The sequence below is a fragment of the Heteronotia binoei genome, chromosome 12 (assembly GCF_032191835.1).
Source record: "Heteronotia binoei isolate CCM8104 ecotype False Entrance Well chromosome 12, APGP_CSIRO_Hbin_v1, whole genome shotgun sequence".
NCBI lineage: Eukaryota > Metazoa > Chordata > Lepidosauria > Squamata > Gekkonidae > Heteronotia > Heteronotia binoei.
Genome location: NC_083234.1, coordinates 70,339,979 through 70,354,637, shown reverse-complemented (window position 1 = coordinate 70,354,637; position 14,659 = coordinate 70,339,979). Strand labels below are relative to the sequence as shown.

Here is a 14,659-nt window from a genome sequence, read left to right as displayed (position 1 = left end):
TTGAGACCCTGGAGAGCTGGTGCCAGTCTGAATACACAATACTGACTTAGATGGATCGAGGGGCTGAGTCAGTGTCGGGCAGCTTTATAACCAGGGCTTTTGTTGTAGAAAAAAGCCTAGCAGGAACTCATTTGCATATTGTGACATCACCGTTGGTTCACACAGCTTTTTGGTAGCAGTTTGGTGTAGTGGTTAAGTGTGCGGACTCTTATCTGGGAGAACCGGGTTTGATTCCCCACTCCTCCACTTGCACCTGCTGGAATGGCCTTGGGTCAGCCATAGCTCTGGCAGAAGTTGTCCTTGAAAGGGCAGCTGCTGTGAGAGCCCTCTCCAGCCCCACCCACCTCACAGGGTGTCTGTTGTGGGGGAGGAAGATAAAGGAGATTGTGAGCCGCTCTGAGGACTCTTCGGAGTGGAGGGCGGGATATAAATCCAATGTCTTCATCTACCTCGCAGGGTGTCTGTTGTGGGGGAGGAAGATAAAGGAGATTGTGAGCTGCTCTGAGACTCTTCGGAGTGGAGGGCGGGATATAAATCCAATATCTTCATCTACCTCACAGGGTGTCTGTTGTGGGGGAGGAAGGGAAAGGAGACTGTGAGCCGCTCTGAGACTCTTTGGAGTGGAGGGCGGGATATAAATCCAATATCTTCATCTACCTCACAGGGTGTCTGTTGTGGGGGAGGAAGATAAAGGAGATTGTGAGCTGCTCTGAGACTCTTTGGAGTGGAGGGCGGGATATAAATCCAATATCTTCATCTACCTCACAGGGTGTCTGTTGTGGGGGAGGAAGGTAAAGGAGATTGTGAGCCGCTCTGAGACTCTTCAGAGTGGAGGGCGGGATATAAATCCAATATCTTCTTCTTCTTTTGTAGAAAAAGGCCCGTGGGAACTCATTTGCATATAAGGCCACATTCCCTGACACCAACCCAGCCGGAACTACATTCCTGTGCGTTCCTGCTCAAAAAAAGCCCTGATTATAACACTACAAACTCCATGGCCCTGAATTTTTCTTGTTTTTGTGCTGGTTTGCTATATTACTGATGCAAGAAGTGGGGTCTAATCCCTCTGTTCTTTGGAGTTACGGTGCCTTTGCAGTCCTCTGTGTCAAGGGACAGGGGGTCTGGTAGGGTTCGTATCCGTTGGTCTTAATGTTGGCATCAGGGTTTTGTTTTTTTTTTATAGCAGGAACTCCTTTGCATATTAGGCCACACGCTCCCCCGATGTAGCCAATCCTCCAAGAGCTGGCAGGGCTCTTAGTACAGGGCCTGCTGTAAGCCCCAGGAGGATTGGCTCCATCAGGGGTGTGTGGCCTAATATGCAAAAGGAGTTCCTGCTACACACACACAAAAAAGCCCTGGTGGCCACACACACACACACACAAAAAAAAGCCCTGGTGCCATTTTGTGGCTGCGCCCACCACACTGTGTCAGAATCCCAAAGGTGCCCTCTGTTTCAAAAAGGTTGTGAACCCCAGCTCTAAGTGATGTCAGGCGGGGAGAGTGAGATGAGGTGGGAACTTTAAATATGAATTTTGGGGTGCAGGAATTACCTCACAGGAAGGGGAGGAGCTGGAGCTGACTTTTAACCTCTTTTTGCTAGCAATAGGCATGCCATCACGTTCAGGGTGACCTCCCTTCCCAAGTTGGACCACCTGCAAGCACCGCCCTCAAATCTCCAGGAATTTGCTACCAAAAAAAACCCCCTGGCTGGCATACAAACCTTGGAAAGAGAGTTTCAGGACTACTTCCAGGTCCTCCTGATCCAAGGCCAATACATCGGCTCTCTCCTTTGTATCAGCATCGATATCCTGCCTAAACGATATCGCATCTGTATTCCACCGAAACTATATCTCACTTAAACCCCAGAGCGTGGGAAACTTTGGGGACCATTTGTTCACCGCTCTTGACACCGTAGCTCTACGATTTCCCAACTCTCACCTCATGCTGAGTGGAGAGATTCCAAAGCCAAAACACAACCTGGCTTTTCCAATTTCTGGACTCATATTAATAAATAGGCAGCTAAACAAGCCTGCTTTTTGGACCGAGCTTCACAGTCTGTAGTTATAAATAAACCAGGTTTAAGATTATTAGAACTGCTGTCAGCCCATCAGCTACGTATTCTCCACGGTACAAGGTTTGATGTGTCTAGTGGTGCATTTAGAAGTAGAAGAAAAAGAATTGCAGATTTATATCCTGCCCTTCTCCCTGAATCAGAGGCTCAGAGCGGCTTACAATCTATGTCTTCTCCCCCCCGCAACAGACACCCTGTGAGGTGGGTGGGGCTGAGACAGCTTTCGCAGCAGCTGCCCTTTCAAGGACAAGTCCTGCGATAGCTATGGCTAACCCAAGGCCATTCCAGCAGATGCAAGATTTACATTCTTATCTATGCAAGGAGCCAGCACGATAGATTGCATTGCAGTTTGGTGTAGTGGTTAAGTGTGCAGACTCTTATCTGGGAGAACCGGGTTTGATTCCCCACTCCTTCACATGCACCTGCTGAAATGGCCCTGGGTCAGCCGTAGCTCTGGCAGAGGTTGTCCTTGAAAGGGCAGCTGCTGTGAGAGCCTTCTCAGCCCCACCCACCTCACAGGGTGTCTGTTGTGGGGGGAGAAGATATAGGCGATTGTAAGCCGCTTTGAGTCTCTGATTCAGAGGGAAGGGCAGGGTATAAATCTGCAATTCTTCTTCTTGCAGCAGGGGGATTTTTTTTTAGAAAAAGCCCAGCGGGAACTCATTTGCATATCAGGCCACACCCCCTGATGTCACCATTGTTTCACACTGCTTTTTTATAGCAGGAGCACACAGGAATGCAGTTTGACTCGCTTGGTGTCAGGGTGTGTGGCCTAATATGTAAAAAGTCCAGCGAGAGCTCATTTGCATATTAGGCCACACCCCATGACACCAAGCCAGCCAGAACTGCGTTCTTGTCCATTCCTCCTCAAAAAAAAGGCCCCGCATTGCAGTATCCCCCTCCATCTTGTTTCAGGCCCTCTTTTTAGAGGTAGGCAACAGAACTGAGAGGGACCACTGCCCTTTGAGACTTCTGCTTCAGTTTGGGGGCAACGTTTTGCTTAGACCTACCCAGGATCTCTTTGAAGGATCTCCGCTCTGTAAGGAGATTCAAGTGGTCCTCATGGTTGCCATCTCAGCTCAACGGAGGATGACCTTTGCGCTCTGCACCAAGACGAAGTGCAGGACAGCTCTGATGCCGTCAAGGCCTGTGAAGCCATAACTTGAAGCTCTCTAATAACAGCTCTCTCCAAATTATAACTCATCTTAGCAGAAGGTGATTTGATCAGGAACGTCGAACTGTTAGGAAAGAGCTAGCCTACTGTTCTCAACAGATTCACTGCCGTAAGAAAGGAACAGCTATCAGTCATTTCATTTCCTTAAGATCAGCTAAGAAGCTCCTTAGGCAGAAGAGGTTTGACTTTGCTCAACTGCAGTGATAGGAATTAGGTCTGGCAGTACAAGAAAAGAGGGAGTCTCAGTTCTGGGAACTCCTCTTCTGTTTAGGCAGTCCCCCCCCCCTTTTATCAGAGGCTCACATCTCAACAAAAGACTAGCAAGCTCATTACATTCAGGTATTCAACCCCCCCCCCCCAATTTGGAAGAATGAGGCAGTGGAGTAGACACCATCAGGGCTAGTTTTGTAGGAAAAGTCCAGCAGGAACTCATTTGCATATTAGGTCACACACCCCTGGATGTCACCATTGTTTCACACAGCTTTTTTGTAGAAAAAGCCCAGCAGGAACTCATTTGCATATTATGCCACACCTCCTGGCACCTGGCCAGCTGGAACTCGAGCTCAAAAAAAGCCCTGGACAGCATGTTTAGATCTGTCTAGTGCGCTACCACCCTGTGAGTCATGAACTGGAAGGGAAGACAACAGAGAATCCACTTTTCATATGCCACCAACATGCAGAGCGGGGCTGCCGTCGGGGGGGTCAATACATGATTCATGTCTCCAAACATACTCAACATTGTTCCTGTATAGATTTGGCCTTCGATGTTGAGAATGGAATTTGGCGGCCGGGTTAGCCAGTCCCTTTATTGCTGCTTTCGATTTTCTGCAGGCCCCAGAGAGCGCTTGGGCTTTGCCGCAAACCTGTCCTCTTCAGAGAAGTCATGTTGGATCAGGCCAATGGCCCATCCAGTCCAACACTCTGTGTCACACAGTGGCCAACAAAACCAAGTGCCCTCAGGAGGTCTACCAGTGGGGCCATCAGGAGGTCCACCAGTTGCAAAGGCAGGTGGTGACCAACAGTGCGCTAAACGGATTAATGTCCTGTGTGTCTTCTGGTATCTGACAAAGGGAGTCTGACTTCCAAAAGCTGATGCCTCCAAAACCTCGTCGGTCTCTAAGGTGCTACTAGGCTCATATCCGGCTGTTTTACTGCAGGCCAACATGGCTGCCTTCTGAGAATTCTGAGAACCCGCGTGGCTTGCCCGCAGTTCACAGACACAAATCTAGAGGCGATTAAATATGGAAAAAACGTCCTTAAATCAGTGGGAGCGGAGTGCCTCTAATGTTCTCTCTGTTGTACCTCATGTGCTGAGACGCGCAAGCAGGTGGGCACTTGCGAGGACTCTTGGGAACGATGAATCAGTTCTAGCCAATAAATAAGTTCATCCAAGAGGGCTGATAGCGTAGGTGAAAAGAGACTGTACCTGCGATGAGCTGGAGGATCCTTGCGAGTGGCAAAGAAGCGGGTTGGCGCAGCGGAAAGCAGCCAGACAGGAGAATAATGGGGAAAGGCACTCAGACGCTAGGGGTTCCTGGGAGTGATTGGCATGGCCGAACAAGGTGTGACAGGATTCAAAATGGCGGCAGGAGAGGCCTTCACTTGGGGACAAGGCCACTTGAAGAATATTTGATTTGGCTGGACGATTTTCAGTGGCTGGAGATTTGGCATTTGAGTTAACCCGTTCCATAGTGCCTCGGGAAACCATCCGCGACATTTCTCTTCAGAAAAATACCTTGTGGGTTTTGGTTTCACATTTTTGTTCTTCGCTACTGACCTGTCTCTGGGCGGGACAGAGCTGGCTATTCAGATGCAGTTTGTAAAAAAAAAAAAAAATGGCTACATGGGGACTCTTCTGAGAAAGGTCCCTGGAACTTCCCTTATCATTCCTCTTGTTGCTAAGGCAGGCCAGTGGTGGCTTTCTAAGACTGTCTGACGTAAAAGCGAGAAAGCAGGAAGCCCTGGGTACAGCCCAAGGGAATCATGGGAAAACGGACCAGTTTGGCTTTTCAAGGAAGACTGGCAATATCTCTCTCAGGAGGGGGACCCGAAGGCTTGGGGTTGCTTTCATTGGCTTTCCCTTCAAACATCATCACTCTGAAAGACAAGTGAAAGAAGAGTACAAATTAATCCCCGGCGTAATATTTCTATTTTTCCGTCATCATGAAAGATCATTTACAACTGATCTCCAGCTGGCAGAGATCAGTTCCCCTGGAGAAAATGGCTGCTTGGAAGGGTGGACCCTACAGCGCTATACCATGCTGAGGCCCCTCCCCTCTTCAAACCCCATCTTCCCCTGCCTCCACCCCCAAAGCCTCCAGGTATTTTCCAGCACAGAAACTCTAGTAACTCTAGTAAAAAGTAAAATAACTGAGATTTTTATCCTCTATTTCCTCTTTGGAAAAGGAAAGGTCCCCTGTGCAAGCACCAGTCGTTTCTGACTCTGGAGTGACATTGCTTTCACAACGTTTTCACAGCAGACTTTTTATGGGGTGGTTTGCCATTGCCTTCCCCAGTCAGCTACGCTTTCCCCCCAGCAAGCTGGGGACTCATTTGAGCGACCTTGGAAGGATGGAAGGCTGAGTCAACCTCGAGCCGGCTGCCTGAAAACCCAGCTTCCACCGGGGATCGAACTCAGGTCGTGAGCAGAGCTTAGGACTGCAGGACTGCAGCTTTAACACTCTGCGCCACAGGGCTCTTACTTTCCTCTTTACAATGTTAAAAATAATATACAGGGTAGGTTTTGCTCTGCATATCTATGGCACCAACTATTTCTATGGGAAAGCATTTGCAAAGATATCATGGAGAGCCACTGGCTGTGGTGACCCAGCTCAAACCCACCCACCCCTGCCCAGACCCATGGTCCCTATCCTTCCCTTTGATGGCATTCTGGAGAATGGATGTCCACTCGGCACATCACCCACCCAGTAACAGGATGGAGAGTTTTAAGAAGGGGAGACTGGCTCCGTGGGGGAAACAATCGAAGTTTTGGGGACACCCAACAAGTCACAAACATTCAGCCACAAGCGTTTTGCCCGGCATCTCAAAATTCAGTGTCTATTGTATGCCTCTAGAGGACAGGAGCGGAAACTGAAACACGGTCTGAAGGACAATGAGTAGCTTGTTCATCTGTTGCTATGTCAAAGGGACCTGTGTCTAGCAAAAACTATTCACTATGGGGCTGGGAACCAGCTTGGCACCTTTTCTTGTTGGAGTGGCCAACTTGGGAAACTGCGTAACATAAGAACACAAGCTGGTGCCCTGCTGGATTAGACCAGGGATCCCTCTAATCCAGAGCTCCAGACGGCCACCTCTTGCCCGTCTCTGTCTGGTATTTTGAGGTATGCTGCTTCTGTGTATGGAAGTTCCATTTAGCTATTATGGCTAATGGCCATTTGACAGACTTATCTTCTTTACTATCTTCAGAGTCTACCAGGGCGGGAGAGAAACTATGACGGGATGGCCAAACTGTGGCTCAGGAGCCACATGTGGCTCTTTCACACATATTGCATGGCTCTTGAAGCCCCCCTTGTTGGTCGGCTTGGAGAATGCATTTAGAGTTAAAGTTGCTTTCTTTCCACCTTTCACTCCCCCATCTATTTGCCTTCCTTCCTTCCTTCCTTCCTTCCTTCCATCCATCCATCTCAAACATCTGATGTTCATGTCTCATGGCTCTCAAACATCTGACATTTATTCTATGTAGCTCTTATGTTAAGCAAGTTTGGCCACCCCTGATCTAAGACCAGGGGCATGATCCCAGGAGAATTCTAGGAACAGAGGGGGGCAACACAAGCCCCGTGAGATGCCAGAGGATATCATTCATCACGGTGGCACCTGTATGGGGCTATTAAGGTATGTGTGGAAGGGGAACCGTAGGGACCACGTGGAAACATCTCCTCCTCCTTTGGCTCTGAATATAATGCTGCTTCCCAGAGATATATACAGGCGCAGAGGATCTCATTCCCTCTGGAATAGCACAAGAAGAGTCAGGAAATGGATTTCAGATTCAAAAATTAAAACTTTGGGGGGCTGGAGGGGGAGATATCATTTACAGCGATCCCTCCATGACCCCTCTGCACACTGCAGTGTTCGCAAACAATTGCTGCGCAAAGTTCAACAAGACCCATACCCACAGGCACTTGCTCACAAGTTACACCAAATATTCATGGAGCTGGCGTAAGGCCAGAGACGTGATCCTGCTCCTCTCTTATCTCCTCTGACTGTGTCCGATTTCCCACTCACCTTACGCCGTTCTCACGGTTCGTCTCCTCAGCAGAGCTTCCTTCCAATTTCACACTTTCTGCCCTGGGGCTGCAGCAAGCGTCGGCATTTTCGCGCAGCAAACAGAAACTGGTTTTCAACCGTTTCCGTTTGCCATGCGAAAACGCCAATGCTAGTTGCAGCCCCGGGGCAGACAGTGTGAAATCGGAAGGAAGCCCCGCTGAGAGAAGACGAACGTGAGAGCGGCGTAAGGCGAGTGGGAAATCGGTGTGTAACTTGAGAACAGTCCTGATGCGTAGCGGGTAGCTTAAGAAAACAGGTCTGAAAGGGGCAGGCAGCTTGCTGTAAAAGATAAAAGCCAAAGGCAGAATTCCACTTTCAGGTGCAAATATTAATATGTCTTTAGCGCAACAAGAGTCGGATCAGTGTGTAGGAATGGGGGGGGGGGGTTTCCAAAAGGCTATATGTTCAATACCCCTATCCTATTTACTCAGCACCCCTGGCTTAGATAAGGCAGAGGATTCTAGCGTTGGAATCTCTAGTTGGGAAATTCCTGGAGATTTCGAGAGGTGGAACAAAGGAAGAGATCTTAGTGGGATACAATGCTTAAGAGTCCGCCCTCCAAACAGGGTTGCCAGGCCTGTGTTGGAAAATACCCAGAGACTTTGGGGATGGAGCCAAGAGAGGGCGGGGTTTATATGAACATATGAAGCTGCCTTCTATTGAATCAGACCTTCAGTCCATCAAAGTCCGTATTGTCTTCTCAGACTGGCAGCGGCTCTCCAGGGTCTCAAGCTGAGGTTTTTCACACCTATTTGCCTGGACCCATTTTTGGAGATGCCAGGGATTGAACCTGGAACCTTCTGCTTACCAAGCCGATGCTCTACCACTGAGCCACCGTCCCTGGGGAGGGGTGGGGCCTCAGCATGGCCCAATGCCATAAAGTCTACTCTTCCAAGCAGCCATTTTCTCCAGGGGAGCTGATCTCTGCCAGCTGGTGATCAACTGTAAAAGTGGGAGATTTCCAGGCCCTGCCTGGAGGCTGGCAACCATATCCCCGGAGCAGCTATTTTTCTCTAGGGCAGGGGTGGCCACATGTGGCTCTTTCACACATACTGTGGGGCTATGGAAGCCCTCACTGCTCCGTTGGCCAGCTTGGAGAAGTCTCTAAATCACTTCGCCAAGCCAGCTTGTGGCTTGGAGAACGCATTGAAAGTTAAAGTTGCTTTCTTTCCACCTCTCCCTCCCTCCTCCTTCCCCCATCTATTTCCCTCCCCGCCCCCGTCTGTCCTGTGGCTCTCAAACATCTGACGTTCCTGTCTTGTGGTTCTCAAACATCTAACATTTGTTCTAAGTGACTCTTACATTACGCAGGTTTGGCCACCTCTGCTCTAGGGGAACTGGTCTTTGTAGCCTGGAGATCAGTTGTAATTCTGGGGTATCTCCAGGCATCACCTGGAGGTTGGCAACAATTGGGGAGGCACCTAAGGCAGCCACACAGCTTGGTCTTAGTTTGGTTAGGGTCCTTATCAGGGCTGCCCTCCCCCCAGAAACCTCAGACCACCTCCCCTTCCTTCTCGCTAGGGATACTCACAGCTTGAGAACAGCCGACCGTTTCCCAAGCATCACATTGACAAAGTCCTGGTAAGAGATGGTATCGCTGACCCCTCCGGTCACTTCGGAAATCATCCTCTTCAGTTCCAGGTGGGTCTTTGGGGCACCCAGTTTCTCCATCATCCTTTTCACAGACATGAGATCTGCAAGGAGCCAAAGGGAGGCATTACTGTTCTGTGGACAGGGGTGTGTGTAACGGGGGGACACTCAAAAGGGGTCATGTTGGGAGCGTGGAGGAAGACCGGCTTCCCATCACCTGTAATTATTGGTCTACTTCCAGAGAAGTTGCAAGCCCTGTTCTTGATGCAAGGGAGTTTCCCAGCAAGGAAAAGTTACTTCTCACTTCTTCCTATAACAAGTTATAGTGAATAGGTATACATTCCATGTAGAAGATAGAAGATAGCACCTTTAAGACCAACAAAGTTTTATTCAGAATGTAAGCTTTCGTAAGCATGTGCACTTCATCAGACGACAAAAATGTGCATGCACACAAAAGCTTACATCAGACGAAGAAAGTGTGCATTTTTCTACAAAATTACCCCTGATTTTAGGTATTTTGACATGAGAAGCGTAAACAGGACTTAAAAAAAAAATTTTTTTTGCAAATATCTACAGTCACAAAGAATATGCATCAGCTACCTCCTCTGTAATCTTGGTTCCAAATTAGCAAAAATATCATGAGCCCAAGAGAGGCTCAGAGACAGGCCTCGGATCCAGTGGGAGCTGACAGGAGCACAGCTCCTGAACCTTTCTGAGTGTTCCTCCTCTTCCTTCTGAGAGTTCCACTACCTTGTCCATTGAATAGTAGGTGCAGCTGCATAACAATCCTTGGATGAGCTGCACCACCTATTTTTCTACAAAATGACCGCTGCTCAGAAATGTCTCGATCTGCAAAAAACTCATCTGCAAAATACAGGTCCCCAAGAATCTGATCTTTTTAGTGTTCATAGTGGCAAAGATCTGCTTGAAACTGTGCCAGAAATGCCTGTAGATGCTCAGATTCAAGATGATCGCCTGAACAAGATTTCTGTTTGTCAGGGGAGGCGCTTAACTGCCCCTTTGCTCCGATGACTGCAGAATGAAATGTTGCAAACAAATTGTGCAAAATTAGGGGAAACAGGCAAATATGCTATATAAATTGCAGAATTTATACAGGTTGCAGAATTTTGTTTTTCATAGCGCAGAATTGCAATCTTTTTTTTCCAGCATGCCGATGCAGCCCGCCCAGGTAACGTGCGGCCTACCAAGGTAGCCAGGTTGCACAGCATGCTCCTTCCCACTGGATGGCGCTCTTGCATGGGAAGGATGCTAGAACATTCGGCAGCAACTAGCCACTCACCAATTTCACCTTGGTTATTCAGGTCAAACTCCATGTACTTTTCTGTGGAGAGAAAAGCAGCAGCCACCAATTAGTAAAATCAAAATGTCCCCCTAAGCTGGACCAAACAGAGGCAGCATGGTTAAGGATGAATATGGTAAGTCCCATGTTCAAATCTCACTCCGATACGAACTTACTGAATGACCACCGGCAAGTCACTCTCCCCTATCTGTAAAGTGGGTATAAGAACGCTGATTTGCCTTGGGAATATGACGTGCTTTCAGTGCCAAGTGTTATTTGGGTGTATTCTGGAGTTTTCTTTAATTGGCAATTGAATGTCAGTTTGGTGTAGTGGTTAAGTGCGTGGACTCTTATCTGGGAGAACCGGGTTGTATTCCCCACTCCTCCACTTGCAGCTGCTGGAATGGCCTTGGGTCAGCCATAGCTCTCTTATCTGGAAGAATTGGGTTTGATTCCCCACTCCTCCACTTGCAGCTGCTGGAATGGCCTTGGGTCAGCCATAGCTCTCTTATGAAGATGAAGATATTGGATTTATATCCCGCCCTCCACTCCAAAGAGTCTCAGAGCGGCTCACAATCTCCTTTACCTTCCTCCCCCACAACAGGCACCCTGTGAGGTGGGTGGGGCTGGAGACGGCTCTCACAGGACAACTCCTTTCAAGGACAACTTCTGCCAGAGCTCTGGCTGACCCAAGGCCATGCTAGCAGGTGCAAGTGGAGGAGTGGGGAATCAAACCCGGTTCTCCCAGATAAGGGTCTGCACACTTAACCACTACACCAAACTTATCTGGGAGAACCGGGTTTGATTCCCCACTCCTCCACTTGCAGCTGCTGGAATGGCCTTGGGTCAGCCATAGCCCTCGTAGGAGTTGTCCTTGAAAGGGCAGCTGCCGGGAGAGCTCTCTCAGCCCCACCTACCTCACAGGCAATGTTCCCTCTAAGCTGCAGAGTCCTGCGAGCAAAATTTCTGCTTTGTGAGCTACTGGCATTAAAGTTGTGAGCTCCTGCATAAATTAGTGTGTACTGAGGTCATCCTTCCTGAGCTAAGGCAAAATTATGTGAGCTGGAGGGTAAAAATCTGTGAGCTAGCTCACGCTAACTCAGCTTAGAGGGAACAGTGCTCACAGGGTGTCTGTTGTGTGTGTGGAGGGGTGGAAAGTAAAGGAGATTGTGAGCCACTCTTGAGATTCAGAGTATAGGATATAAATCCAATATCTTCAGGGCTATTTTGTAGCAGGAACTTCTTTTGCATATTAGGCCACACACCTCTAAATCCTGACTACGACCCTGGAAAAGAAAGTAGAGGAAATAGGAAGCTGATTTTTGGCAGTAGAGTTCAGGTGACACAAGCCCTTTCCGGTTTTCTTTGGCGGAATCCTGGAGGCACTGGGGTTGCTGTGACCTACCTTTCTGCCAGAGGTCAGATCGATGGGCCTTTCCGGGAGCTTCTGTGTGCACAACAACATTCTAGTTTTTGGGCAAAACTCTATGGTTTGAGTCTGGTTTTAGCAGAGAGTTCTGCCCAAACCTAGAGCGACGCCACGCAATGTCAGCTGCGTGATGATGTCACTTCTGGGTGATGCCATTGCGCCGCATTTGAGGGCACTTGCAGGTGGGGAGGAGCCCACAAAAGCAGGGGAATCCCCGCCCAGATCGGGGGGGGGCAGGCTGGCAACCCTACTGTAATTTTAATAACAAATGGTTGTGCACAGGGCCTTTTTTGTAGAAATAGCCCAATCCAGAACTCATTTGCATATCAGGCCACACCCTCTGATGTCACCATTGTTCTATAAAAAGCCCAGCGGTAACTCATTTGCGCACCCCTTGGTGCCACGCCAGCCGGAACGGCATTCCTGTGCGTTCGTGCTCAAAAAAAGAGCCCTGGTTGTGCACGATGGAGAGGAGGCGGCTAATCACCATCTTCAAGTACTTGAAGGGCTGCCATATAAAGGATGGCGTGGACTTGCTTCCTGTGGCCCCGGAAGGTTGGACCAGAACCAACGGGTGGAAATTAAATCAAAAGAGTTTCCGGCTCAGCATTAGGAAGAACTTCCTGACCGTTAGAGGGGTTCCTCAGTGGAATAGACTTCCTCGGGAGGTGGTGGGCTCTCCTTCCTTGGAGGTTTTTAAACAGAGGCTAGACGGCCTTCTGACAGCGATGAAGATCCTGTGAATTTAGGGGGAGGTGTTTGTGAGTTTCCTGCATTGTGCAGGGGGTTGGACTAGATGACCCCAGAGGTCCCTTCCAGCTCTATGATTCTATGATAATCTCTTGCATGTTTCCTTGGAAGGCGGCGCAACTGAGTTCACAATAGGGTTGCCAAGTCCCTCTGCCACTGTGGTGGGGGACTTCATGAACTAGGGGTGCCAAGCTCCCGCTGGGAGTGGGGGATTCCTGGTTTGGGGGTCCCCAACCCACCAGCAGGGAAGAGGTCACCAGGTGATCCCCACCTACAAAGAGCCCTGTTGCTGGACGGTGCATGCAGCACGATGATCTCACCTAGAAGTGACATCATTGCGCCGGGCATGCCACACAGAGATGCTATAGGAATCGCGGTAAAATCCTATGGTACCATAGAGTTTTATTGTGTTTCCTAGAGCGTCTCCAGGCAATGTGCCTGGCACGATGACGTCACTTCCGGGTGATGTCACTATGCTGCATGTACCGTGCAGCAACAGGGCTCTTTGGAGGCGGGGATCACCCGGTGGCCTCTTCCCTGCTGGAGGGTTGGGGCCCCCCAAACCAGGGATCCCCTGCTCCCCACGCACGCTTGGCAGTCCTAGTTTAAAATTTACTCCCAGAGACGTGTGCACAGAAATACAGGCTTACAGTTCAACCCAGTGCATGCAGGAACACTCAGAAGGTATTCACTATGCATGCATAAGATCACAGCCTTAAGCAAACCCCGCCCTAGGGTTGCCAAGTCCAATTGAAGAAATATCTGGGGACTTTGAGGGTGGAGCCAGGAGACTTTGGGGGTGGAGCCAGAAGACATTGGGGGTGGAGCCAGGAGCAAGGGTGTGACAAGCACAATTGAGCTCCAAGGGAGTTCTGGCCATCACATTTCAAGGGACTGAACACCTTTTAAATGCCTTCCTTCCACAGGAAATAATGAAGGATAGGGGCACCTTCTTTTGGGGCACATAGAATTGGACCCCCTGGTCCAATCTTTTTGAAACTTGGAGGGTATTTTGGGGAGAGGCACCAGATGCTACGTTGCAAATTTGGGGCCTCTACCTCAAAAAACAGCCCCCCCAGAGCCCCAGATACCTGCGGATCCATTCTCCATTATTTCCTAAGGGAATACATCTCCATAGGGAATAATAAAGTTCCCAGCAGATATTTCCCTCCCCTCCCCCCGCTTTCTGATGACCTTAAGCGGGGGGAGGGCCTCCAAACCGGGGGATCCCCTGCCCCCACCTGGGGATTGGCAACCCTACCCGCCCCCCCAATTTTGCTTTTCCCACAAAGTTGTTTTCCAAAGCATTCAATGGGTGACCTCATAGTAGCTGTTTTACTTCAAGAACAGAATGGAGAGAGAAATTGCTGAATTACAAATTATTATGAAACCTGGAACAAACACCTCCCCAGGACTGAACAGGGATATTGGGTTTTTTTATCTCATTATAGATGCTAAACCCACTCTCAGAACTTCAAGAACAGAATGGAGAGGGGAACTGCTGAATTACAAACTATTATGAAACTTCGAACAAACATCTCCCCAGGACTGAACAGAGATGTTGTTTTGTTTTTTTATCTCATTACATATGCTAAACCCACTTTCACCAAATAGGGCGATATATCCACAGTATTCCAATGTATTTCTCTTTTAGGATAGTGTATCAGAATAATGCTTTTGTATTGACATATTCAAACTAGGGATATTGGCTGTTTATCTCATAACATATATAAAACCCATCTTCTACTATATTTTAATGTATTTTTTCCTAATGGCAAACTAGAATGATGTATATATTTATGTTACATGTTAAAAGGTAAATTAGTTGGACAGGAAAAACCTCTGGGAAAGAAGTGCCTTCTTTTTGACCCAGGATTATCAGCAATAGAATAATTAACAGGCATTCTCACATTCTGACATGTTACTGTTTTATGGTTTCCCACGGTAATTAAACCCAGATCAAAGGTTTTCTGAATTTGTTATTTTTACTATTCTCCTATTGGTTTTTAACTTGTACCACTTGACATTCCAAACCCCACCAGCTATATGTGGTTCTGCTTA

The 14,659-nt window shown here is 48.6% G+C and overlaps 1 protein-coding gene across 1 annotated transcript in view; it reads right to left on the bottom strand.

The window, feature by feature from the left end:
• Nucleotides 1-4,584: 4,584 nt before the first annotated feature.
• The window catches only part of AIF1L (allograft inflammatory factor 1 like), a 50,273-nt gene continuing 40,198 nt past the window's right edge, over nucleotides 4,585-14,659 (bottom strand). Inside the window, exons 4-6 of the mRNA XM_060250778.1 lie at nucleotides 10,420-10,461; nucleotides 9,061-9,223; nucleotides 4,585-5,342 (exon numbers count right to left, since the gene is read on the bottom strand). Of these exons, the coding sequence (XP_060106761.1) occupies nucleotides 5,255-5,342; nucleotides 9,061-9,223; nucleotides 10,420-10,461 (293 nt within the window). The 3' untranslated portion in view covers nucleotides 4,585-5,254. The remainder of the gene's footprint in view (nucleotides 5,343-9,060; nucleotides 9,224-10,419; nucleotides 10,462-14,659) is intronic.